The 27,691-nt window shown below is 40.8% G+C and overlaps 1 protein-coding gene across 6 annotated transcripts in view; it reads left to right on the forward strand.

Moving 5' to 3' along the window:
* The window catches only part of znf423 (zinc finger protein 423), a 403,631-nt gene that overhangs the window by 68,064 nt on the left and 307,876 nt on the right, over nucleotides 1-27,691 (forward strand). For all 6 annotated transcript variants that reach the window (XM_069901631.1, XM_069901632.1, XM_069901628.1 and 3 more), the window contains exon 2: nucleotides 9,176-9,235. Coding sequence is in view for 2 of the 6 variants with exons in the window: in XM_069901628.1 (XP_069757729.1) it covers nucleotides 9,176-9,235 (60 nt within the window). In the remaining 4 variants the exon portion in view is untranslated. The remainder of the gene's footprint in view (nucleotides 1-9,175; nucleotides 9,236-27,691) is intronic.

Consider the following 27,691-nt stretch of genomic DNA (forward strand, 5'->3'; position numbering starts at 1 on the left):
TGGACTCAATGCACTAATGGCATCATGAATAAAGCATATCAGCACCTCAACTTCCTCAGGAGTTTGTGGAGGCTTGGTGTGACATCGAAAACCCTGGTAAACGTCTTCAGATGAGTGGTGAAAAGTGTGCGGACCGGCTGCATCACGGTTTGGTATACAAAAACACCAATATCCCTGAACGTAAATCCTTGCAAAAGGTAGTGGACACAGCCTAGAACATCACAGGTAAAACCCTCCCCACCAACGAGAACATCTATAGGGAACACTGCCATTGGAGAGCAGGAGCAATCATCAAGGATCCACACCCCCAGCTCGTTCTTGCTGGTACCATCAGGAAAGAGGTGTAGGTACCACACCACTCCCACCACCAAGATCAGGAACAACTTCTACCTCTCCACCATCAGACTCCTCAAGAATGAACTCATGAGGGACTTGTTTACGGACTCTTACACTTTATTGTTTTTATTTTTTCTCTGTTGCACAGTCAGTTATTTACATTTCTTTATTTGTTTACATGTGTACAATCAATACAATTTTTTCACTTCCAATAAGTGGTAATTCTGCCTCGCTTTCAGGAAAAAAAATCTCAGAATTGTATGTGATGTCATGTATGTACTCTGACGATAAATATGAAAACCGATATAAAACATCCAATTGAGAGTTGTAACTATTCCCAATGGCAAAGATTTCTAACAGCTGTTTGATCAGGAGTTCCTGCAAATAGATGCCCTCATTTTATTTTTTTTTTTGCTGACAATATTAATGGATCATGATTCTGTGATTGAGAAGGAAATTACCCTGGCAATGTATGATTGAAAAAGGTAGGAGTAACGAAACTGAAAAGTATGAGGAAAAATGAACTAGAACCATAGAGCACTACAGCACAGAAAACAGGCCATTTGGCCCTTCTAGTCTGTGCCGAAACAGTGTTAATATAATAGCCAAAATATAGAAAAGATGTGAACAAGAAAAACCTGAAAACAAGCGCGATAAAAGCTCACATTGTTAATGTCTCTAGTAGATTTAAATGTCATAATTTTACAGTGTGGAAACAGGTCCTTTGGCCCAACTTGTCTATGTGAATCAGGTTGTCTACCAAAACTGGTTTTTTTTTTCCCAACATTTGACTCCTATGTTTCTAAACATTTCTAATCAATGTACTTGTCTAAATGACTTTTAAACATTGCAGTAATGCCTGCTCCTTCCACTTCCTCTGACTGTTCATTCCACATTATCTCCTATGTTCTGTGTATAAAAAGTGCCCCTTCTATCCCTTTTAAATCTTTCCCCACTCACCTTTGGTCTCTGCCCTCTAATTTTAGATTCTGCTTCAGTAGAGGAAGAGTGCAACGATTATCTGAACCTCTTGTGCTGCTATATAAGGGCATTCATCAGCCTCCTAGACAGAGAAAAGTCCCAGTCTAACCAACCGCGCCTTAGTAACTCAAGTGTGCAAAGTTAGTGTTTAGTTTTGCTATTTTGCGGTGGATTACTTTATCAATAAATTTATCAGATTTCCAAGTTATATTGAACTAACTTAATAGGGACACCAAGTGAAATTATTTCCAATTTATATGATTTCTATGGTATTAATGCTGATATTTTTGATACCACTGAATTAAAGATCAACGTGCATTCTCATGAATAAGTCAACAATTATTTGCCTCTTTAATCTTTAGGAAATGTCACAATGTGCCAGGATCAATGTAAATGTTGGTCCTGGGCAATTAAAATATTTGGTCCCTTCGTCAACTCAAAATTTAGGAAAATGAGCACAGTCAGATTTCCCCTGCAACGAGTGATTCACTCTAGACATGATACAAGAATTTATGATCTACAGATGTATAAAAATGAATTGGTTGTGGGAAACTAAAATTATCAGATTTCACAGCAGGAACTCCAGGGTTGTGATCTGAGGATTGCTACCCATGCCATGTGCTTGTGAGGTTAGAAATGGGAGGATAATGCAGCATAACAGGTAGCTAAAGACATGGTGCAGAAGGGAGGGCTTCAGATTTCTGGATCATTGGGCTCCCTTCCAGGGAAGGTGGGACCTGTTCCAACAAAATAGTTTGAATCTGAACTGGAGTGGGACTAATATCCTTGTAGGAAGCTTTGCTGCTCTGGGTGGGGTTAAACTAGATTTGTAGGGGGATAGAAACCAGAGTGCCAGAGCAGACAGAGGAGGGAAACGTTGATGTCAAATTTGCATGCACAATCAGAAGTCAATGGGTAGTATGTGGTGGAAATATTCAGGTTCATCTATTTCAATGCAATGAGTACTGTAGGAAAGGCAGAGAGTGTGGATTGGATATTGTGGCCATTAGTGAAACTTTGTTCAGGACTGGCATATCAATGTTCTGGGCTTCTGTTGCTTCAGACGAGATGGAGCTAGGAGGATGAAAGGGGGAGGAGTGACGTTGCTCGTCAGGGAAAATATCACACTGGTGCTCAGGCAGGACAGACCAGAGAGCTTATCCACTGAGACGAAATGGGTAGAGCTGAGGAATGGGAAAGGTATGACCACACTCATTGGGTTGTATTATAGACCGCCAAATAATCAACAAGAATTGGAGGAGCAAATCTGTAGAGAGATGGCTGCAAGAAACATAAAGTTGTGATTTTAGGATATTTTAACTTTCCATATATTGACTGGCACTCCCATACTGTAAAAGGGGTGGATGCCTTGGAGTTTGTCAAATGTGTTCATGAAAGTTTTCTTAATCAATATATTGAGGTACCAATGAGAGTGCAATACTGGGTCTCCTATTGGGGAATGAGTCAGGGCAGGTGACAGAAGTATGTGTGCAGGAACATTTTGAGTTCAGTGATCATAATGCCATTAGTTTCACATTAATTATGGAGAAGGATAGATCTGTGCCAGAGGGTTGAGATTCTAAATTGGAGAAAGGCCAATTTTGAGGAAATGAGAGGATTTAGAATACGTGGGTTGGGATAAATTGTTTTTGGGCAAGGATGTGCGAGGACCCTCAAAGATGAAATTTTGAGAGTACAGAGTTTGTATGTTCCTCTCAGGATTAAAGGCAAAGTTAGCAGGCATAGGGAACCTTGGTTTTCATGAGATATTGTGGATCTGGTTCATAAGTATATTAAGTATAGGCAACATGGAGCAAATGCAGAAAATCCTAAGGGTATTTGTTGGTGAGAATTAAACATAATTTTAATGCTTAAAAAGCCTTCCCTTGTTGTTTGTTGTATTTTAAACATTGCTACAAGTGATTTGCTGTTGCTACTGGGCTGTTTTTTTTAAACGACCAATTTTCTGAATTTTTCTTTTATTTGACATAGGCCTGGCCCCTACCATTTTGGATAATTGGGTTTTTACTTGTGTAATGTTAAGGATAGTAAGTTTCAATTGATGAAATTGTGGCATCCATTCTTAGAATTTTTTTTTATAATTGGAAGAATTAACAATTATTGTATATTCCGGTGATTCATTGCCTATTCTCTGGGGGTCGCCAGTGGTTCCACATTATTGATTTTTTTATTATTAATTCATTAATTGATTAGAGGGAGGGGATAGATTAGATTTAGTTGTAGTTTTTAATTTTTTCCCTTTATTTTATACATTATTTAAAAAATGGGTTCAACATGGTTAATTGGATGTTTTTGAGGTGTTATAAGGATGTAGTTTTATCTACATTTTTACGTGTGCTTACTTGTATACAAATGAATTATTATGTAATTGTATTTTTAATATTTTAAGTTTCTCCATACATGCAGTAATTAGAATTAATTTAATACAGATTGCAAAAAAAAACAAATCAAAAGTTACATACATGATGATATTCTCCCCGCTCCAAAAAACCTCTCTCTCCCAAACTCTCCTCCCTCAAAATAGTTAATATAAAAGATATAATATAGCTTTATAAATGAAAAATAAAGGATTGCACAGAGAGATGTGATCTCACACACGTATATAAAAATTGTTCAATAAAACTTAGAGGAGAATTTTGCAGGTCAAGAGGAATAGAAAGGTAATTTTATTACAAATTTAGGCCTAATATTTGGGATTTCAGGTGCCAAATTTGCAAAAATATAGCATATTTATTTCCTAAGCTATGTGTAATTTTTTCCAAAGGAATACAACTTTGAATTTCTACATTCCATCTTGGTATACCTAAAAATATATCTGATTTCCAAGTAACTACAATACATTTCTTCACCACTGTTAATGCTACTTTAACAAATTCCAATTGATATATTGATAATTTTAAGTTAGGTCTTATTCCTTCAATATTCCCTAATGAAAATAAGTCCGGATTTTGCAGAAAAGCAACTCCGGTAACTTATTCCAAAAAAATTCCATAAATCTACTCAAAAAGGTCTTACTTTAGGACAAGACCAATTTGAATGCAAGAAAGTTCCTACATCTTCACCACATTTAAAGCATTGATCCAATAAATCTGATTTTATTCTATTTCAGTTTCTGTGGTTTTAAAAAAAATATACTGATCTATATCTTACATTAATATTATTAATCATTCAATCCCTACATAGATCTGCCCATATTTGCTCATCAGATATATCAATATTCAGATCGATTTCCCAACTTTGTCTAGACTTATGAACTCCTCATTTAAAAGTTCCTACTTGTAATAAAAGTATATAATAGAAGTAAATCTTTTAACAATTCCTCTTCTAATAAGTTCTTTTTCAGTACAACTAGGTAACAACATGGTTGGTCCTAACTTATCCCTCAAATATGCTCTTAGTTGGAAATAATAAAAAAGTGTTATGAGTTATACCATATTTATTTCTCAATTGCTCAAATTAATTAATTGACCCCTTTCATAACAATCTTCAACATTTATAATCTCCTTATAAAACAAATTATACAAAAATTTATCGTCTTTTGAAAAAAGTATCAGTATTTTCCATAGTTAATGCCCTATTTTCAACATGTATATCATAAAACCATATAACAATTACAGTATGGAAAAGGGCCATATCGGCCCTTCTCGTCTGCACAAATTTAAGTGAACTCCACTAGTACCTCTACCTGCTCCCTGCCCATAACCCTCCAACCCCCTCACATCCATGTACTCATCCAACCTCCTCTTAAATGACAAAATTGACTGTAGCTTGAATCCACAGGAGAAGAAAGACACACACACCAGTAGAGTGTACTTGACACTGAGTTTATTCAGTGGCAGCTCTGCCTCTTATAATCAACTCAGCCGCGTCACCACTGGGGAGTGGCTTGAGTGGGCCAGCTGTCGATTGGGTCCCCTGTGATCCACCGGACGTGATTAATCAGTTTCAGCGCTCTGTCGGTGGCCTATGGAAACGGGTGCTCCAACCTGCATGATGCTTTAATAGTTGCCACGTTCTACGACAATTTTCAGTGTGGGCCCGAGGCCCAGGCCGCTACAGTTCCCCCCCCCACTTAGAACCAACGATCGGGGCACTTTTTAGGAGGCCAACCCCTGTGCTGTAGGGATGGGTGAGTAATGGGCTGGTCAAAGTCAGTAGGCTGGTTTCAACCAGTCGAGTGTGAAGGTCTCTTCCCTGCTGCCAATGTCCAAAACACAGGTGGAGCTGTTGGGACTGAGGACACGGAATGGTCCCTCATAAGGCTGTTTTTGAGGTGGTCGGTGAACCCTGAGCCAAACAAAATGTATTTACAATCAGTAAAGTTCTTTGGGATCTAAGTGCAGGGTTGGCCGTGGGGTCTAGGTTTAGTGGGGCCAAGGTGCCTGGATGCTCACGTTGTCGCAACAACGTAGTCGTTGGGGGCTCCTCAAAGTCCTCAGGGTCCATCATGAATTCGTCCAGATTAATTAGGGGTGCACCATAGACTAACTCGGTTAGGAAGTCTCTTGGGTGTAGTGCAGATACCCAACAGGACCCAAGGGAGTTCATTGTCCCAGTTAAGCCGTGCCATTAAGGATGCCTTAAGGTGTCTGTGGAATCTCTCCACCAACCCATTGGCCTGTGCATCAGCCAAGGCCGCGTAATCGATGCCGGGGTAAGGTCGGGTACTGCCCAGATAGTCAGATGTGATAGGGCGTTGGCCACCCCGTTGGATTTGCCGGCTGTGTGTTCAATGTCCGTTGTAAATTTGGAAATGTAGGGCAGGTGCCATTGTTGCCTGGCTGACCACAGATCTGATACCTTACTGAAGGCGAAGGTAAGGGATTTGTGGTCCGTGTAAATTTTGAACTTCCTGCCCTCCAGGAAGTAATGAAAATGCCAAAAAGCCAGATATAAGGCTAACAGTTCTCCATCAAAGGCACTGTACTTGAGCTCTGGTGGCCTGAGGTGTTTACTGAAAAAGGCCAGTGATTGCCATTGTCCATTCACCAGTTGCTCAAGTACACCCCCGACAGATGTGCTTGAGGTGTCTGTCATAAGGGCGGTCAGGGCATCTGTTTGTGGGTGTATGAGGAGGGTGGCATTGGCTAGGGTCTTTTTGGTGGCCTAGAAGGCCTTGGTCGCCTCCTGTGTCCATTGTATGTTCTTACTGGGCCCTGTCACGAGGGGCAAAAGTGGGCTCATGGTTGCACATATGAAGTGGCGATAAAAGTTGACCATACCTGCAAACTCTGTAGTCCCTTCACTGTCAAAAGCATGGGGAAAGAATGAATAGCATCTGCCTTAGTGGGTAATGGTCTGGCTCCATGTTGGTCAAGTCAATAGTGTCTTCGCCAAACTGGCACTTGGCCGGGTTGATGGTTTGGTTGAAGTTGCTCAGCCTGGAGAATAGTTTTAAGTGGGTGGCGTGCTCTGTGCAGGTTTGGTTGGCGATTTGAAATGTCATTGAAGTAGATGAAGACAAAATGCAGGTCCTGGCCCACTGCATCCATCAGCCTCTGGAAAGTCTGAGCCACATTTTTTTTAACTTGAAGGGCATGCTGAGAAATTCAAACAATCCAAAGGGGATATGATGGCAACTTTTGGGATGTCTTCAGGTTGTACCATCCATGCCCCTTGCAGGTTAATGGTGAAGTCTTGGCTATGGGACATGGGGTATCCAGTATGGTAGCCTCGTTGAGGCAGCAGTAGTCTCCGCAAGGCCTCCAACCAGCCACTGCCTTGTGGACCACGTGGAGAAGAGAGGCCCAAGGATTATTGGAGTGCCGCACAATGCCGACTTCCTCCATCTTTTTGAACTCGTCCCTGGCTAGGTTGAGTTTCTTGGGGGGAAGATGCCACACCCTGGGGTGGAAGAGAGGGCCCGCTGTAACGAGTTGGTGCCTCACCCCTTGTTTGTGTTCTGCTGAATGGAAGTGAGGCATGGTGATGGAGGGGAATTCTGCTAGGTCCCGAATTAATTCGTTGACTGGAGTATCCACTAAGTGCAGGTAGGGGCTGGTGAGTTCAGTGCCCTTGAGCAAGAGTGACTGAAATGTCCGGGTGTGCACCAGCCGGTGCCCCTTGATATCCACCAGGAGTGAGTTGGCCTGCAGGAAATCTGCACCCAGAAATGGTTGTTGCATGGCCACCACCATACACTTCCAAGTGAATTGTCTGTCCCCAAAACATAGGGGAATGGTGCGAGTGGCTAATGTTCGGATGTTGGAGCCATTTGCCGCTTGGAGCTCCCGGGCCACTTTACTGCAGAGGGCCTCCAGGCTTGTCGGGGAAATGATGCTGTATTGTGCCCCGGTGTCTTGGGGCCCCCTGTGATCCACCGGCTGTGATTGGCCAATTTCACCATTCTGCCGGCAGCCTATGGAAATGGGCGTTTTAGCCCACACGATGCTCTGTCGGTCGCCGCGTTCAGTGGCCATTTCCTGTGTCAGGTCAAGGCGTTGGCTGCTACACTTGTATGTTAAACTCAATTAAAAATATTTTTGAAAGAATGCAGAGATTTCCTAGGATGTTGCCTGGACTTCGGGACCAGAGTTACTGGAAAAGGTTAAACAGATTAGGACTTTATTCCCAGAAGCAAAGAAGAATGAAGGGAGATTTGATAGTATTTAAAATTATGAGGGGAATAGACAGAGTAAATGAAGGTCGGCTTTTTCCACTAAGGATTGGTGGGATACAAACTAGGGGACATAGGTTAAGGGTGAAAGAGAAAAGTTTAGCGGGAATATGAAAGGGAAGTTCTTCACACAGAGAGTGGTGGGAGTGTGGAACAAGCTGCCATCTGAAGTAGTGAATGTGGGCTCAACTTTAACACTTAAGAATTTTGAAAGGGACATGGCTGGGAGAGGTATGGAGGGCAATGGACTGGATGCAGGTCAGTGGAACTAGGCAGAAAAATAGTTTGACGCAGACTAGAAGAGCCAAAGGGGCCTGTTTCTCTGCTGTAATGTTCTGTGGTTCTAAATCTTGGCTACTCCTACTGGCATGAACCTTGGATAATATGATCTTTGATTTGTTTTTAAATAGTGCTATTGAAAGTGACGTTATCATAAATCATAATATTGGAATTTTTCCAGTGAGTACGTCAAAGGATCTTCGTCATCTTGACAGACAAGTAGATGCCCCAGTGTGCTGGGGCTTACTTGATCCCATGTTGCTGGTTGGATCTTGTGCCCATGCCCCACAGAGTGGGGTGCACTGGTGGATTCTGCTTGGAGTTCAATGAGGTAGCAGGGTTTTTAATCGTCAGCTTTTGAAATTTTCCTGCTAAATCCACACTGGTATGACAATTTCCATGAAAATTAATGTAACTGATTATGTTTTTATGATTTCATTAAAGTTCAGTTATTTTAATTTAATATATGGATTTTTTTTTCGGGATCTGCACATTAGTGATAAGCGCAGAAATTTTTGCTGAACCCTGGTTGTCCATGAAAAGTTGGTGGTGAGCAGTATTCTCGAATTGCTTCAAGGATTTCCATAGTGTGTCGGAGTGCAAGTTCCAGCAATTCATAGGGGAACTGGCAGATGATGGTGTTCTCATGAACTTTGTTTGCATGTCTTACTTGATGGGAAAGGTTTACTTTTGAAGGAGATAACTACAGATGATTTCAATGGTCTTAGTTAAATATCGCATGCAATAAAATGAACGAGGTGCTTGTACATCATGAATTCAACCTCGTATCATGTGCTGGATGTTGTAATGTTGCAAATGCATGTTATTCTGGAGAAGTATTGTGGAACCCTCCCCATCACTAACGTTCTTCCCAATTTAATGCTTCTGTCAGATTTTGTGCCAATGAATAATAATGCAAATGTCTTTGTTTCTTTTTTCTAGTTGAAGAAAGTGAATCTTCAGAATTTGACCTAAATTGGGACTCAAAGACAGTGCAAACAGGTAACGTTACTTAATTGAAATAATGAAGGGCCATGTTTAGATAGTTTTAATGAACATTTCATAATCCTCTAAAACAGCTATTCTCCACCTTTTTTGGGGTATTGTTCCCTAAGGACTCCACTCAAAGTTTATGGGTCTTCTTCCCTGTGAAGCAGTGAAGTTTAGTTGTTTCTTCTGTTTTTCTTGTACTGACTACATTTAAAAAAAAACTTTTTATGATTTTAGTCTCTTTCCCTCTCCCCGCCCAGGGGGGCTCTCTGGCCCCAGTTGAAAATAGCTGCTCTAAAATATCAATGCCCTGTTGAAATCTACAATTGGATGATTTCTCAGAATGTTGGAAACCTCCTGTTGGGACAGCATTGCTTCAATAATTTAACAGTTTATCCACTACGCTACATTTTGATACTCTATCTCTCTTGGCAGGATTGATACTATCCATTCTTTTTATAAAGTTTTATTCAAAGGTATCTTGGCTCTAGTTTTAATTGAATTGTTTCTTTGATATAATTCTTTATCTCATTAGTTGTGGAGGAACTCAAGAAACTGGATTGCTAAGTAATTTGTTTGATGGTGCCATGTGACAATCTGATCTCACGAAAGACCTGATGACATTCAAATTTTTTAAATATTCTCAGTTCCTTTACAGCAATGATTTTCAAACTGCCCCTCTAAACTCCCATTCCACCTTGTGCAATCCCTATACCATAGGTGCTTTGATTAGTAAGGGATTGCTTAAGGTGATATATGAGTGGGAAGGCAAGGTTGATAACCACTGCTTTAGATCCAACTGTTACCGAAATATTTTGCTTGAGAAAAGTTGTCATTGGCCTATTTCCTTTGGAGTTTTGAAACCTGCACATAACGAGTCAATTAGGAATGATTAAAATAGTGGTTTTCAAACTTTTTCTTTCCACTCACATACCACCTTAAGCAATCCCTGACATCACAGAGCACCAATGGCATAGGGATTGCTTAAGGTGGAATGTGAGTTTGGGGAAACAGTTTAAAAATCTAAGACTGTTCAAAGAATACAAAAAATGGAGAGAATGTAATATTTTAGAACTAATAATTAATAATGCAATATGGATATAGCAGAAGAAATTATCTGTGTGCAACTGAAAACAATGCTTTAGCATATATACCCATATGGAGGACTAATTGTAAGGAAATCGTTGATGCGTATTTTCTTTTATGACTGAAATAGTATTGTTTGACGTAGGTTGGGGATGGGGGATATTCATTAGAGTTCAAGGTTTGGAGTGGGTATGTTTTTAGTGCATTCAAATTGCTGCCAAACAATCTTGAGGCAAAATACCAGCTTGCAGAATGAGGACATAGCTCAAATTTCTTAAAATTTTATAAGATTATGATTGAATTTGAATGATGTGTATGTGATTGAAATCCAAAGCAAGATATTTTGGAGCAAACGTTTACTTTTGTTAAAGTAATCTACTCGGTTGGTATTGAGCTTCTTTGACAATCCATGGCTGATATCCAAAAAAGTTTTTAAAGGAAATTGTAACCATTCTTATCACAATTTGCTATACTCATTCTGAAGAAACCATTTAAAAGCTATCTTTTAGAATAATTTAATTAATGTATAAGCAATTATCACAACACTGGGTTTATAAACAAAAATTAGCACCAATTGTTTGTGTCCTATTTCTTTATGCTAGTTTGTCTGTGAGGGTGAACGGACTGATAGTATGTACAGTGCGAAATATTTTAGAAATTCAGATACTATATGATGTATTGTATTATCTTCTCTGGCATGTTGTTTCTAAATGACCAGCATATTAGATAAAATTATAATTTTTTTCCATTAGATAATTTTAAACAAAATCTGTCTTGATAAGAATGAGATACAGCACTGTTCAATTAAATATTAATATTTGAACCCCAAGAGTTGCTTGTGAGTTATTCAATTAGTGTTGTTCAAAGTTATGTTAATGATAATTGAAAGTGCTGGAAATAATTGAATCATTCTCACTTTATTATATTTGTGACCTCTTCACCATGCTGCAGATAGTGAAAGCTGTTCTTGACTTGGTACAGCAGCAGTACACTTAGCATTTTCAATGAATACACACTTTTTTAGCAAGCATGATCTTGGAATATTTGGACTCTTTCTGCAGCTGACAAATTAGTTGGGGAGGGGAAGGATGTAATAATTGAAATGTGAAGGCAGCAATGCTTAGATCTTGAGTGACAATAAGAGTGCCTGGTCAAAAGCAATATTTGACATGTATAGATCTTTCAGTACAATGTGCAAATTTGATGTTATACATTTTGTGCCCCCACTTCTCAGTGTTTTTGAGCTTTGTTCAACATGGAGAAGCATTGCAGATGGTAATCAATAGCAGGTTTCCTTGCCCATGTTTCAGCTTGAAACTCTGTGGGTTCTGAAGACCATGTTGAAAGTGTCCAAGGCTACAGCAAGTCCAATGAATGGAGCAGGAAATATCTTGGTAAAATGATGGGAGTGTTTGGATTGTTGGCTCTCAGATGTGATTCTCTTGAGCACAACTATTTTAGGTTACTGTTTGACGGGCTAGTGAGAATGTTCTCTCAATTTAGATGCCAGACCCCAGATATATTTCGGAAGGTTAACTTGATTGGGAGCAACTTTGCTGTATTTGAATCCAATTCCCATGTTGATGCCCAATGGTCGATCTTATTTTATTCTTAGGTAGTGTTAGTTCAATTGAATGATTCAATAGGCCATGAGGCAATTATAGTGGAGAAGAACTCAAAGGCCATACCTGGTAAAGGGGGTGGATTTTCTGCCAGAAGAACCTTTCTGAACCCAATATCTTATTATGACGATCCAATTGTTGCGATCCCTATTACACATAGTGTAACTTGAGTATGCTTGTATGCTACAAGGGGGATAAAAAATACTAAAAATAAGAGTACATTACGCGTAAATGAACTTCAAGCTTAAGCTTGGGTCCACTTAAAAATGGTTTAAATATGCATGATACTAATTTTGTTGAAGCAGTATTCAACCCAGAGGAGGACTCTGAGATGCTGTATAAAGTTAAGAATTTGTGCAGAAATACATGTAATATTGGCATGTCATGGCTGCAGCTTATGGAATCTGGAGCAAAAAGCAAATTTCTGGAGAAACTCTGGGTCAGGCAGCATCTGTGAAGACAAAGAAGGCTTGTCAAAATTTTGGTTGAGACCCTGCCAACATGCCTGAAATGTCGACTATCCCTGTGCCTCCACAGATGTTGCCTGACCTGCTGAATTCCTCCTGCATTTGGTTTTGGTTTATTGTCATCATGTGGTGCACTGATGTCATCCCCAAACACCTTAAGAAGGTTAAAGGGGCAAGTAGTCTTGATGGTCGCTTTCTTCAGCCTGAGCAAATTTAGCACGTGACCAAACTCTGCATCAGCATTCATCAGCATCTTCTGGCTGGAGTTTACAAATAACCTTGTTTGCCCCAATTATGTATATCCCAAGAGATTTTTAATCTTCTGATGAATATGTTACGTTGCTACTCCAAAGGAAAGCTGCGTCAAAGCATGTTGAGAAGAACCCTGCTTTAGCCTGGAGTAAAGTCTGCCAGCACTGTGCTTGAAGTAAAAACAAATGCTGGAGAAACTTATTTGATCAAACAGAGTACTTTAGATAGCAAAGGTAAAGATTTGTAACCAACTTTTTGGGCTCGAGCCTTTATCAAGGTATGAGCAAAATGTAGGTAGGTGTCTGAATAACATGTTGTGGGGGGGAGGGGCACAGGCTCACAGGCAAGGGATAGTGGGTGGATATGGGAGGAAAGGCACAAGAGAAATTGGGGGGAGGGAAATAGCTCTGTGAATGGACAGGGAAAGGGAGGAACAGTGGGCTCGAAACAGTGCCAAGACAAAATATTAGGTGTAGCTCGTCCAATTCATGGGTAGCCCATGATGAAGTTTGTATGACTTCTATTGTCTACTCTGTTTTGCCCTGGATCATTAAAGGGTCAATGAACATTTGGTCAAATGGCATCTGCTTATGAGGCATTACAAGCTTTGAGCTGGTTATCAGCTTGTTTTCACTTAGTATTGCACGTTACTGCTGTGTGCTTCTTTGTTCTAAAATACAGGGTTTATATTTGGTCTATTATTATATCTTGGAGTTAAAAATGTGCAGATTTTCACTCCTTGGATGCAACCATGGATGGACAAGCTTGAAGTGAATTGTACATTTGCACAAGTTTCACAGGCAGATGTATGTTTTATAATTGCCATTTTTTTTGGATATTAATCTTAATCTCAATTAATTATTGTTGCATGTATTGAAAATACAGTGATATGTTATTTTGTGAGCAGACCATTAGACATTCATGATACAGCAAGTAAGACACTACAAAAATGCTGAGTTACAGTGAAAAATCAATTGTTATGTAGCAAAGGCAACATAATTTCACTATTTTAAGGTTAATTGATGAGTCTGATTATGTTGGGAAAGAAACTGTCCTTCAGTCTGGTTGTGAATGATCTCACACTTGTGAATCTTCTTCCTAACTTGAGGAGGGGTGAAAAGAATGTGGCATGGGTGGGATGAGTCTTTTAATATGTCAGCTGCTTTTTAAGGCCGTGGGAGTTAGAGGTGGAATAGATGGAGGAGAGGGGGATGTGTATGATGGAATGAGCCACACTCACAATCTTCTTCAGTTTCTTGCAGTCTTGGCTAGATCTGTTCCCATGCCACAGTGACAAACCCAGAGAGGATATTTTCAGTCTTGCACTTGTGTCAAATTTCCTCAGGCTTCAGAGGAGGTCAAAAGGCTGGTGTGCTTTCTTGGCCATTGTACCGACATGGGTGGACCAGGACAAGTTATTTGAGATGTTTACCCCGAGGAATTTAAACCTGTCTACCAGCTCAACCTGAGCACAGTTGATTTGGATTGGAGAGTGAGTTCTACCCTTTCTCCAGAAGTCTTTCACTAGCTCTTTGGTCCTGCTGACATTGATGGTTGTCCTGACATGAGATCACAAGTCCCTCCAGGCAAGCAAGAAAGTATACAAAATACTGGAGGAACTCAGCGGGTCAGGCAGCATGCATGTAAGGCAATAGACAGTGAACACTTTGGGCTGAAAGTTTTCATCGTGACTGGCAGGAAAGAGGGCAGATGGATGTGGGGTGGGAGAGAAGTATAGGCTGACAGGTGATATGCAACTGTATTTGGGAAGGACAAGAAATGCAAAAAAGTAAGAAGCTTGGGAGTGAGAGGAAGAGGCATAGGGCTGAGGAAAATGCACTCTGATAGGAGGACTGTAGTTAATGGCATGAAGGGAGAAAGGAAGATGTGAATGATGGCAGTGGAGAGAGTGGGGAGGAAAATAACCATAGAACATGACAGCACAGAAACAGGCACCTTTGGCCCTTCTAGTTTGTGCTGAACCCTCCATACCTCCATGTACCTGTCCAAATTCTTCCTAAGTGTTAACAATGAGCCTGCATTCACCACTTAAGCTAGTAGCTCGTTCTACACTCCCACCCTCTTTGTGTGAAGATCCCCCTCATGTTCCCCCTAAGCCTTTCCCCTTAACCCATGTCCTCTGGTTTGTATATCACCTACCCTCAGTAGCAAAAGCTTTCCTATATTTGCAAAAGCCTTCCTATATTTGCTCTGTCTATCCCCTTCATAATTTTAAATATCTCCATCAAATCTCCCCTTGTTTTTCTATGCTCCAGGACATAATGTCCTAACCTATTTAACCTTTCCCTGTAACTCAGTTCCTGAAGTTTGGGAAAAATCATCCCTGTACTACCTCTATATTATTGATAGCTTTGCTGTAGTTCGGTGACCAAAACCGCACAAAATACTTCAAATTTAGCCTCACCAATGTCTTATACAATTTTATCATAACATCCCAACTCATATACTCAATACTTTGATTTTTGAAGGCGATTATGCCAAAGAAAGGAAAAGAGGAGGAGGAATGGGGCTAGAGGAATCAGGGAAAGCAAGGAAGGTTACAGGGCATTGGAGGTCGATGTTGATATTGTCTGTTTCAAAAATGACAAGGTAGAATACAAGATGTTCTTTTAATTTGCATGTGGTCTGAATTTGGGATTAAATTGAGCCATGGACAGTCATGTCAATATGGGAATGGGAAGTAGAATTAATATGACTAACTAGTAGGAGATGCAAGCTGTTGTGGTGGATGGAATTAAGAGGATTACCAATGTGATTTTCCCACCCCCCCGCCCTCCCCTCTTCCCCCCCGCCCTCCCCTCTTCCCCCCCGCCCTCCCCTCTTCCCCCCCGCCCTCCCCTCTTCCCCCCCGCCCTCCCCTCTTCCCCCCGCCCTCCCCTCTTCCCCCCGCCCTCCCCTCTTCCCCCCGCCCTCCCCTCTTCCCCCCGCCCTCCCCTCTTCCCCCCGCCCTCCCCTCTTCCCCCCGCCCTCCCCTCTTCCCCCCGCCCTCCCCTCTTCCCCCCGCCCTCCCCTCTTTCCCCGACGCACTCCCCTCTTCCCCCCACCCTCCCCTCTTTCCCCGACGCACTCCCCTCTTCCCCCCCCGCCCTCCCTCCCACACACACCCAAATCTGTCTGGTCTCCTTGAATCTGAGGAGGCTGCACTGGATACAGCAAATGACCCCTATAGATTTGTAGAAGTACTGCCCCACTTGGAAGAACTATTTGGGACCGTGGATGGTAGTGAGAGAGGAGGTGGTTGCAGGAGTAATTCAGGAGAAGGATGAGTGGATAAGGGAGTTGTAAAGGCAGCAACCCCTGGGGAAAGTAAAGAGGGGAGGGGAAGATGAGTGATGGTGAGATCCCATTGAAGGTGACAAATTGCAGAGAATAATATGTAGATGTGGAGGTTCTTGGGGTGGTAGTGAAGATGAGGGGAACCCTATTCCTGTCTATCAGGGAGGGGGAATGGGGTGAGTATAGATATGTGGGAAAGGGAGGAGAGGCAGGTGAGGGCTGCATTGATAACGATATAAGGGAAGTCACATTTACTGAATGTTAGATATCATGCAGTGGAAAACCTCGTCATGGGAACTTGAATAGGAAGGATGCGGATGAGACGGAAGAACTGAGAGAATGAAATGGCATCCTAACAAGAGAGTCCGTGAGAAGAGGTGTCATCTAGATAAATGTGAGTGGTTCTGCAAAAGATATTGGCAGTTAGTCTGTCTCCAGAGATGGAGACAGAGAGATCAAGAAAGGGGAGAGACAGACAGACTATGAATTTAAGGGCAGGGTGAAATGGAGAAGTACTTTCTGCTGACCTCTTTGACTCTCACAGTTACCCGGCTTCCACCTCTGACCTTTCCCTGTAACTCCATTCCACTTTCTGAAGTCGATGGCCAGCTCCTTTTTTATTGACATCAAGAGAGAGGTGTTGTCCTGACACCATGCTACTACATTTTCTAACTCCTTCTGGTAACATCTCACAATGTTTGAGATCCAGCCAACTATGGTGGTGTAATCTGCAAATTTGTAAATGGAGTTAGAGCAGTATTTGGCCACATAGTTAGAATATTATAAGGGTTTGAGAACGTAGTCTTGTGAGGCACTAAGATTGGGGATTATCCTGGTTGTCACCAATGATTGTGGTCCTGCTCATTAGAAAGTTCTTTGATTCTTTGCCAGGCCATAATCATATTTAATTGTACAAACCAGGTTAATGTAACTTGTCCTTACAGTTAAACCTTTCTCACTTAGTATTATTATTCTTGTGATCCACACTGAACCCTTTCCAAATTCAGAACTAAATGTTCTATATGCCAAATGTATGTACGGGCTGCCTTCAGGAGAGCGAATCCAAGGAAAGCACTGGTCTGGAAGGAGTACCTAGTCGAGCACTGAAAACTTGCACTGACCAACTTTGTGGAGGCTTTGTATGACATCGAAAACCTTGGCAAACTTCTACAAATGTGGAGTAGAAAATGTGATGACTTGGCTACACCATGACCTGGTTTGGGCACCAATACCTACGAGCGCAAAGCCCTGCAAAAGGTAGTGGGCACAGCCCAGTACATCACAGGCAAATCTCTCTCCTTCTTTGGCTTGGCTTCGCGGACGAAGATTTATGGAGGGGGTAAAAAGTCCACGTCAGCTGCAGGCTCGTTTGTGGCTGACAAGTCCGATGCGGGACAGGCAGACACGATTGCAGCGGTTGCAAGGGAAAATTGGTTGGTTGGGGTTGGGTGTTGGGTTTTTCCTCCTTTGCCTTTTGTCAGTGAGGTGGGCTCTGCGGTCTTCTTCAAAGGAGGTTGCTGCCCGCCAAACTGTGAGGCGCCAAGATGCACGGTTTGAGGCGTTACCAGCCCACTGGCGGTGGTCAATGTGGCAGGCACCAAGAGATTTCTTTAGGCAGTCCTTGTACCTTTTCTTTGGTGCACCTCTGTCACGGTGGCCAGTGGAGAGCTCGCCATATAATACGATCTTGGGAAGGCGATGGTCCTCCATTCTGGAGACGTGACCCATCCAGCGCAGCTGGATCTTCATAAGCGTGGACTCGATGCTGTCGACCTCTGCCATCTCGAGTACTTCGACGTTAGGGGTGTAAGCGCTCCAATGGATGTTGAGGATGGAGCGGAGACAACGCTGGTGGAAGCGTTCTAGGAGCCGTAGGTGGTGCCGGTAGAGGACCCATGATTCGGAGCCGAACAGGAGTGTGGGTATGACAACGGCTCTGTATACGCTTATCTTTGTGAGGTTTTTCAGTTGGTTGTTTTTCCAGACTCTTTTGTGTAGTCTTCCAAAGGCGCTATTTGCCTTGGCGAGTCTGTTGTCTATCTCATTGTCGATCCTTGCATCTGATGAAATGGTGCAGCCGAGATAGGTAAACTGGTTGACCGTTTTGAGTTTTGTGTGCCCGATGGAGATGTGGGGGGGCTGGTAGTCATGGTGGGGAGCTGGCTGATGGAGGACCTCAGTTTTCTTCAGGCTGACTTCCAGGCCAAACATTTTGGCAGTTTCCGCAAAGCAGGACGTCAAGCGCTGAAGAGCTGGCTCTGAATGGGCAACTAAAGCATCACAGGCAAATCTCTCTCCACCATCAAGAAAAACTACATGAAATGCTGCCATAGGAAATCGGTATAGGGGCCACAAGACGTGTTCCAGGAACAGTTGCTACCTCTCCGTCATCAGGATCCTAAACAGCGAACTAAATTAGAGACTTATTGAAGGACTCTTATTTATTACTGAATATTCTTTCTGTATTGCATATTACTTTGTTTGCATTTCTTTATTTGTTTACATTTCTCTCTTTTGTATACATATCTTTTCTTGAGTACAGTTTTTTTTTGCACTAATGATACGTAGAAATTCTGCCGGGCCTGCAAGAAAAAGAATCTCAGTGTTGAATGTGATATCATTCTAACAATAAATCTGAACTTTATTTCTGATCCATTCTTACCAGAGCCTAGTGGAACTTTGACTTCTACCCCATTTGTAAATTGGTCTTGAAATGAAGGAAAGAATTCCATTTGAGTTTCAATCTTTGTGCAGCTTTTGGAGAAGTTTGAATCGTTAATCTCTCCACTCTTTCACAATATCCAGATTTTCTTTGAGAGAACGTTCTTTATTCTTTTCTTTTTTTTTTACATTTTTTATTTTTCACACTGTGAACCATATTGACCAAAATACACATAAACATTTCCCTCTTGAATATACACAGTGTCATTTTCTCCCCTTTTAAAGTACTCTTTTTTTTTTTCTTTATTCTTTTCAGTGTACAATTTTGAACTTTAGAAACGAACCTCACCTCCCACACTTTGCCTTTGCAAAAGGTTCTTTTGCAACTCTCTGAACTTAGCCCCTTGGAAATATTGAATATCTGGCCTATTATAAATTATGTGGCAGGTGATTATGTTTTTTGGATGTAAATAAATATTGTATTAATAAAATATTGTATTATCTGCTGATGAAGAAATGGCAGTGCAAAGAAACATAAAACACTTCAGGGTTAATTAAGAGTTTCCCTGCATAGCTTTAGCTTCATCAAGAAGATTACTGTGTGTAAATAGATTTAATTTCCTTGCACTTAGATCTTCATGTGGTTAATTACAGGAACAACAATGCTTTTTCAGTAGCAGAGAGGTCATTATTAGATGTGTTTGCTTACATTTATGTTGAACAAGCTGGGTGTACCTTTCGGAAATGTCTGCAGAGACTGACTGGAAATGATGGAATTTTCTGTATTTTTTTTAAAGTATCCAATTAAAGTATTTTTGAATTAGCATAGAAGCAGAAGGTGCCAATGCAAATTAAATGGATGAAAAAGGGTCCTGGGGAAATCGCTGTTAATTACCGTAAAATGTCTTTAATTTTTGTTTTCTTGGGTTCCTTTAAACTTAATGTCCTTGCTAAAATCTGTCTTGAAAGTACACGTGAGCTGCTCTCTTGGGTAGCATTACTGACATCTGCAGTGGCAGAGAGAGAATCTTAGCAAATTTCCTTTTAATTTGTGTACTACCAGTAGCGTAAATTACGTGACCATGCTGTCAAGGTGTCTATGCATTCATTTGTTTATCGTGTTTTATGTGACCCAAGTTAGAATAATTATAGGTTGTGATGCTAGGTAGGGCTATGGTAATGGAGGACAGTATGGAGGTTTTGTAATAAATTTCTCAAAACCACTAACTTGTGTTGGTGAGAAAGTAAATTATATGCCATAACACCATTAAAGCCTCAAAACAGCAGCTTGTGTTAGGTTTCATTTTCTCATTATGACACAGGAGGGCAGGGAGCAAATATAATATCTGTTACATAGAATTCTATTACATAAAGGAAAGCAAGTATTTGAAAACATTTGGGAATGTTATCAATGGCCTTATTGTAAACTTATAAATAGCTTTTTGTAATAATAGATAATCTATCTCTGGTATCGTATGGACACGATGTGAGATTTTGTTGAAATATACATTAATACAATGTACAGATACACCAAAATTCTTGTGTAGCCACACAGGTACGCAAATTAAAATAATCATTATATGGCATGAAACAAAAAAAGAGATGATAAAGAAAAGAATACACACAGTCGCTGTTAGTTAGGGCGCGGGGGTGGGGGGGGGGGGTCAGTGGAAGGAGGAAAGGGAAATTTCACGAATGTAGAAAGATGTTCTGTTGTTCTAGAGTATTTTGTGATTAGGGTTGGGGTAGTATGGCAAGGTTCAGAGCCTGATAACTATTGAAAAAGAAATTGTTCTTAAAACAAGAGGAGCCAGACTTCAGGTTTTGAACTTTTTGCCTGAAGGTTGCAGCAAGAGATTGTGAAAAAAGGTTCTGGGGATCCATTATGATGTTGGCTGAATTTCACAGCTGCACTTCACAGCAATTTTCAGTGGATGGGAGCTCAGTGCTCATGATGGACTTAGCTAGGTTTTCCACTTTCTGCAGTCTTCTGTGTTCTTGGGTACTAAAGTTTCCACAACTGGCTGTGATGTCACAGTCAATATACTTTCTGCATTACATCTGAAAAAATTCGATACAATATTTGACAACATGCCAAATCTCCTCAGACTTCAAAAGTTGAGGCATTGGTGCACCTTCTTCGTAGTTGTCTCATTGTGCTGGCTCTAGGAAAGGTCCTCCGATATGTGGCCTCCTAGAAACTTTAAGGTACTAACCTCCTTCACTGCCGTCCCGCCAATTAAGATAGGTTCGTGGTCTCATTTGCCTATATTCGGTCCATATCCTGCAAAAACTTCCAAATTCAAGTACCCATCTAAATGCCTTTTGAATGTTATAATTGTCCCCACTTCTATCTTCCTAGCTGGGTGACCAAAACTGTGCATAATACTCCAAATGCAGTCTCATCAGCTTCTTATTTAGGTGTCGTGTGATATCCCTGCTCCTGTACCCTGTTTCTTGGCTGATGAAGTCAAGTGTGCCAAACACGTTCTTCACTTCCCTATCCACCTGTGTCACCACTTTCATAGAACTAAGCACCTGTATCCCAAAGTCTGTTCTCTAAAATTCCTAATATAACTAGCTAAAGTGCAATTCCTTGCACTTGTCTGAGTTAAATTCTATTTGTCATTCCTTGGCCCACTTTCCAAGTTCATTTCAATCCTGATTTAATCTTATATAACCTTCTTCACTGTCCAATATTGTACCATTCTTGATGTCATCCACAAACTTATTAAGTATTGTCATGCAAAACATTAACATAGAAAATAAACAGTGGACGCAGCACTGATTCCTGATGTACACAAGTGCTCCCAGACCTCCTTAAGATACGTGAATAGAAGTGATACTTCATAATGAGGTAAAACTGCTGGCACTGCCACGTGTAGATGGACGGAAGTTTGCATGGATCCTGAAAGTACCCATGTTTTCCTGCTGATCTACATCAGAGAACTGACATCTTGCTGCAATGCTATTTTACAGTACAATATTCCTTGTTTCGGCTACCAAATGTGCTCCATCTGTGCCTTTAAAGTATACAGTCCACAAAATCGTGGTGTCCAGGACACAAATAACATAATTCTCTCCAGAATGTGGTCACAGCTTGCCAGTCTACTGGGAATGCTGGCATTGGGTATCACCAGGTAATAAGCTGAAGTTTTTCATCATGAGCCAGGGAAACAATTAGAAATGGAAGCACCCTTAATGGATGCCACTTGGATTTGGACTTTTTAACTTTTCCAAAGACCATTTTAATTGGTTTCAGTCACAATGAATTTGGATTACTTAAAAATAATTAAAACAAGAAAAGATCATAATTTGTAAGAAATGTTTTTAAAATAACAATATTTTTCACAAGAGGTAAAGTTCAAATTTACCGTCAGTGTACTTGCATACATGACAACATACACCCTGAGATTTTTTTTCCCTGCAGGTCTGACAGAATTGCTAATTATTGGTAACTTTGAACTGTACTCAAGAAGAAAGAAATTATAAAAAATAAAGAAAATATTAGCAAAAGAAGCAAACTGCAAATACAGAAAAATAAATGTGCAGTCATAAATAATGAACAAAGTAGGAATCTTTAATTCAGTCTCTAATTGAGTGTTTTTTAAGAGTTTGATGGTGGAGGGGGTAGCAACTATTCCTTCACCTGTAGGAATGAGACACCTGTCCCTCTTTACTGATGGCAGAGCAAGAACAAAGCATTTCCTAGGTGGTGTGAAGTAAATCACAAAAATTCATAGACACTGTGGTCAAAGTAAAAAAAACAAAATGCTGGAGAAGCTCAGCGGGTTAAACAGTGTCGTAAAGTTAAAGATAAATAACCAATGTTTCGGGCTTGAGTCCTTCAAGAAAGTATGAGAAAATGCCGGCAGGTGTCCAAACAAAAGAGTTGGGGGCGGGGGGGGAAAGCCAGGAGATGATAGGTGGAGAAAAGAGGGAGGGGACAGCAGCAATGAGGGGGGAGGAGGGATGGCTAGGTGGGTGGAAGAACTGGAAAGAAAGGGAAGGGAAAAGAAAGGGTGAGCAGATTTGGTGGAAAGCAAGAGAGCCAATGTTAATGCCAGCTGGCTAGAGAGTGCCCAGATGGAAAATAAGGTGTTGATCCAATTTGTGGGTAGTCTGGTTGGGATAGTACACAAGGCCAAGGACAGACATATGAGTGTGGGATTGAAATGGTTGGCTACTAGGATGTCGCTGTTACTGCGAACAGAGTAGGAGCGCTGAGTGAAGCAATTTACCAGTCTGTAACCAGTCTCTTCGATATAAGAGAATGTCACAAAGAATTGCTTCACTTGAAGGGCCTGTTTGGCGCTGTGGACTGTGGTTAGGGAGGAGGTATGGGCGCACCTGTGCTGGGGTCCGATGGCTGGGGAGGGATGAGTTCATAAGGGAGTGGTCCCTGCAGAAGACGGAGAAGGGTGGAGAAGGGAAAAAGTGTTTGGTGGTGGGATCCTGTAGTAAATGCCAGAAATTCTGATGAATAATGTATGGATATGGAGGTGAGGATAAGGGGGATTCTATGTTTGTTGCATCTAGGGGCAGAGGGGGCCTGGGCAGATGAGCAGGAAATGGAAGGGATGCGAGTGAGGGCTGAGTCGATAGTGGTGGAGGGAAGCTACATTTGAGGAAGAAGGCAGACATTTCCAAAGATCTGGACTGGAAGACCTTATCTTGGGAACAGATGCAGCAGAGACAGAGGAATTGAGAGAAATGGAGTGATTCCTTGCAGGGGACAGAGTGTGAGGAAGTGTAGTCTAGGTAGTTGTGGAAGTTGGAGGGTTTGTAGTATATGTTGGTGGAAAGAGCTTGTCTGCCAAGATGGAGACAGATCCATGAAGTCGAGAGTGTTATCGGAGATGGACCAGGTGATTTTGAGATCAGGGTGGAAGTTGGCCGCAAAGTGAATGAAGTTGATAAGCTCATCACGGATGCATGAGGCAGCCCCGATGTAGTTGTCAAAATACCGGAGGAGGAGTTGAGGTGTCTTGCCTGTGTAGGCTTGCATCATGAATTGCTCCACAAACTGATGCGGGTACCTATGGTTACTCCCTTGATTTGGAGGAAGTGAGATGAGTTAAAGGAGAAGTTATTTAGAGTTCTGCCAGGCAGAAGAGGGAGGTGGAAGAGTGATTGGTCGAGTCTTTGGTCCAGGAAGAAGCAAAGTGCTTTTAGACCTTCTGCATGGGGAATGGAGGTGTAAAGGGATTGGACATCCAGATCGTGGATTCTGAAGTCAATAAGGGGATGCAAGGCATGTGAAGTGTCACAAATCTTTTCTCCCCTGGTCCAATCCCTCCCCACTTATATCTGTGACACTTCAAATACCTGTCATTATATCAATTGGGATTTGTTAAAGTTGCATTTGTGGTGGTGAGGAAATGAATTGCAGTTACTTGGAAATCAGATATGTATTTGGGTATGGCAAGATGGAATGCAGAAATTCAAAATTGTATTCCTTTGGGAAAAAAAATACATATAATTTGAGAAATAAATGCCCTGTTTTTACAAATTTGGTGCCCATATAATCAAATATTAGGTTTTAATTTGTAATGCTGTGCTTCCTATGCCTTGAGACCTGTGAGAGTTTCCAATAAATTGTATTAAAGAATTCTGATTAACTGTGTGTTAGATGGCATTCCTCTGTGTAATCTTGAAAGATTTTTTTTCTTTTGTTTTATATATCTTTTATATATTAATTATCTTCAGGGTGGGGGGGAGGGTTTGTGGGGTTGTTTTTTGAGGGGCAGTATATACCGTCATGTACGTAGTTTCTAGTTTGTTTTTTTTTGTAATTTTAATTTTATTATTCCTTGACTACTACATGTATGGAGAAAATTTTAAATAAAATATTCAAAGAAAATGAATGGAGGTTGGAACTTGCAGCACTTAGTACACAATAAAGTACCATACTGGGAAAGAGTGTAGTCCCTGACATATTGAGTCGGGTGTACACTTGTTCAGCCTTTACTATCTCCATACATAATGGACTTTGTCATCCAGGAATAAATCAGCTGCTGCCTTTTGTTGCAGCAAAGAATCTCTCTTTTTCTACAGAAGATGTCAAAAAGACATGCTTCATTCAGGGTTTGTGCTGAACTAAAGCCTCAGTTCAACCACCCACCAGGAGGAACTCTTATGAAAGCAATAAAAACTTTGGAACGGGTTAGTATTGATTTTAAGAGACCCTTGTCTAAAGCTTCATGTAACCTATATCTACTTACAGTAGTTGATAAATACTCGTGTTTCCCCTCTGTCTTTCTATGACCTAGTATGCAGGCTACAACAGTGATCAGATGCCTGAATATGCTATTTAGCCTATGCAGAATGCCAAGCTACACACACTCTGATTGAGGCACCACCTTGGTGTCTAAGGATCTGAAGGATTATCTCTCCCAGAAGGGGGTTGCCACAAGTCACACTACCCCATACCACCCAATCAGGAACAGTCAGGAAGAGAGATTCAATGGAATCATACGGAAGGCAGTCTGTTTGGCCTTCAGATCACGTAACTTGCCAAGAATCATTGGAAACTGGTACTTTGAGATACAGCAACAAATACTACACCTAATGAGTTTTTTTTGCATTCCAACGCAAATTTCCTCTCGAAATTCACTGCCCTCCTGGCTAATGAGTCCTGGACCCATACTACAAAGATGGTTTGTAAGGAGTTAACAAGAATGAACCACTTGTAGATCAAGTTGAACTCTTTGACAATAATCCAACATATGCAAACATCAGGTAACCAGATGGACTGGAGTCTACTGTGTCTGTTCGTGACTTGGCACTTTGTCAAGAAGCCAAGGCAATCCCCACATCTCCCATTGTGGAACAAGATAAAAGAAGTCTGGTGGTACCAATACTGGAGGAGGAGGAAGATATGACATGCTATAATGTGGCAAATGATGAAACAGTAGCTCCACAAGAAATAAGGAGATCTGGTCGTGTACCAAAACCTAATCGATATGGATGGTAGTAGTCCTGTAAAGTATTGCTTGATTCAGCTAGTGTTTTATTTTAAGAAGTGAAGAATGTAATATTACAAAGTTATTCTTAATTGTTCATCTCCTCTTTTGGAATTTAGAACACACCTTTCTTTTGAATTGTAACTGTACAACTAAGTTGAATAAAGCTTGGAAAGCAGCCACCAAGTTTTTCATTCTCTCAACAATTATATAGTGAAAAAACCCCCCCTGATATTACCTTCCACCTTTAATCTTGATAATGGGATCCATCCTGAAACATTACTGACTATTTCCCCCATGGATGTTGTCTGACCAGCTGAGTCCCTCCAGCTTCTCTTTTTTCACTCAAGATTCTGGCATTTGCAGTTTTATATTTTTTTCAAAGTGTGACAGAGTATATCGATAAGTTTTTGGGAGATAAATTGGGAAAGGTTTGTTAGAGTAAGTTACATACAAATACTTTAAAACAGATCTTATTTGAAATACTGGAGCTCTGCTAATGCTAGGCATGTCAGGGGCTCAAAGCCTTTGCAAAAGCTTTGGAGAGTGCCCAAGAGACTTCACTAATGGATTGTGTTTACAAAAAGGCAACAGATGAAAGAGCTTGTCGGAGACGCGTTCTGTCTGGAGAGGAACTTGCTGTTCTAAGAGAGACATGTGGTTTTGCAAGTAGATAGAGTCAAGTAGGCTTTCTCTCAGAGAGAGAGAGACACGCACGCACACAGTGTTAAAGCCAGCAGAAGTAGCTGGGACTGGAATAGGGCAAGCTGGCAAGCTTTTGGAAAGCCATTTGGAAGACGGCCTGGTCAAAGCCCTTGAGGTTCATGCAAGAGGAGAGGACTGGCTGTCTAATGTTTCACTTGGAATAAGAGAAATAAAAAGGAACTCTGTGGTGACCTGAAAGAAAGAGGTTATCATTTGGAGAATCCTGAATGGGCAAGTTTTGTTAGCAAGACACTGAAGTGGCTGATTAAAAATGAACAACAAATCTCTCTGAAAACCAACAAGAACCTTCCTGAGCGGTAACCATTTACCTTTCAAGCACTAAAGCCTGGTGAACTTTATAAATTTTAAACTCTGTGCACAGTTTAAGAATTGCCTGTAACCAGTGAACGTGGAGGAATGAGAAGTGAGATAGGACTGTGAACCAAAGAACTTTTCTGAATTTACACTCACATTGCATACACTTGTGCTTAGAATTAGAAGGGGGTTAAGTTAGGTTAGTTAAGTTAAAATGTGATTCTATTTTCATGTTTAAAGATAATTAAAAGCAACATTTGTTTAAGTAACCATTTGTCTTGGTGAATATCTATTGCTGCTGCGTTTTGGGGTCCTCTGGGCTCGTAACACAAAGTCAAGCTTGTTTGCTTCCCTGAGAATAAAATTCACCTTAACGCCTGGAGATTTCATCATTGTGAATTTTCTTAAGTTTACCTTCAACTAAATTTGTGATTTTTTTTTTCTTTTTGATTAAAATTAGCACCTGTAAACAAGGAAATAGTAATTGGGAACATCCCAAGTTTATAATACAAGCAATCCCCATGTTACAAAGTGGCTGCATTCTTAGAAAATCATCTGTTGGTTGAACCCTCATTTCTCATTGAATTCAGTGTTATGCATGGAGATGAGTTCCTGGGGGATGTTTTTTCTCACATTAAACCATTTTATCAGTGATGTCAAAGGGACCCGCTGCTGTTATTTAACAGCTGTGGTCACCATTAAATTGAGGATGGACAAATCAAATTTTTAGTTGATGGTGCAAAACATTTAGATAGCAAGTCACTTAATAATGAATAGAGAGATTCCTATATTGAAGCATTTAATTGAGCTTTGGAATATGGTTGATTTAAAAAAAATTGGGGGAGGAGGATCATTGTCTGGAAAAACACCATTATTTCAAAATAGATTGATTCCATTTTTCTGTGGGAAATAATTTTTTTAAGATTTGGCAGTGTCGGAGAATTAAGAAGATACAAGATGTTTTTGAAGCAGGGAAATTTATTTATTTTAATAGAATGAAGGAGAAGTTCAAAATACCTGAAAATACCAGATTTTGTTATGATCAAGTTATGAAATTTTTGTGAAAATTATGGTCAAGAGCCATTATTACCAGTAGGA

The sequence above is a fragment of the Narcine bancroftii genome, chromosome 10 (genome assembly GCF_036971445.1).
Source record: "Narcine bancroftii isolate sNarBan1 chromosome 10, sNarBan1.hap1, whole genome shotgun sequence".
Classification (NCBI taxonomy): Eukaryota; Metazoa; Chordata; class Chondrichthyes; order Torpediniformes; family Narcinidae; genus Narcine; species Narcine bancroftii.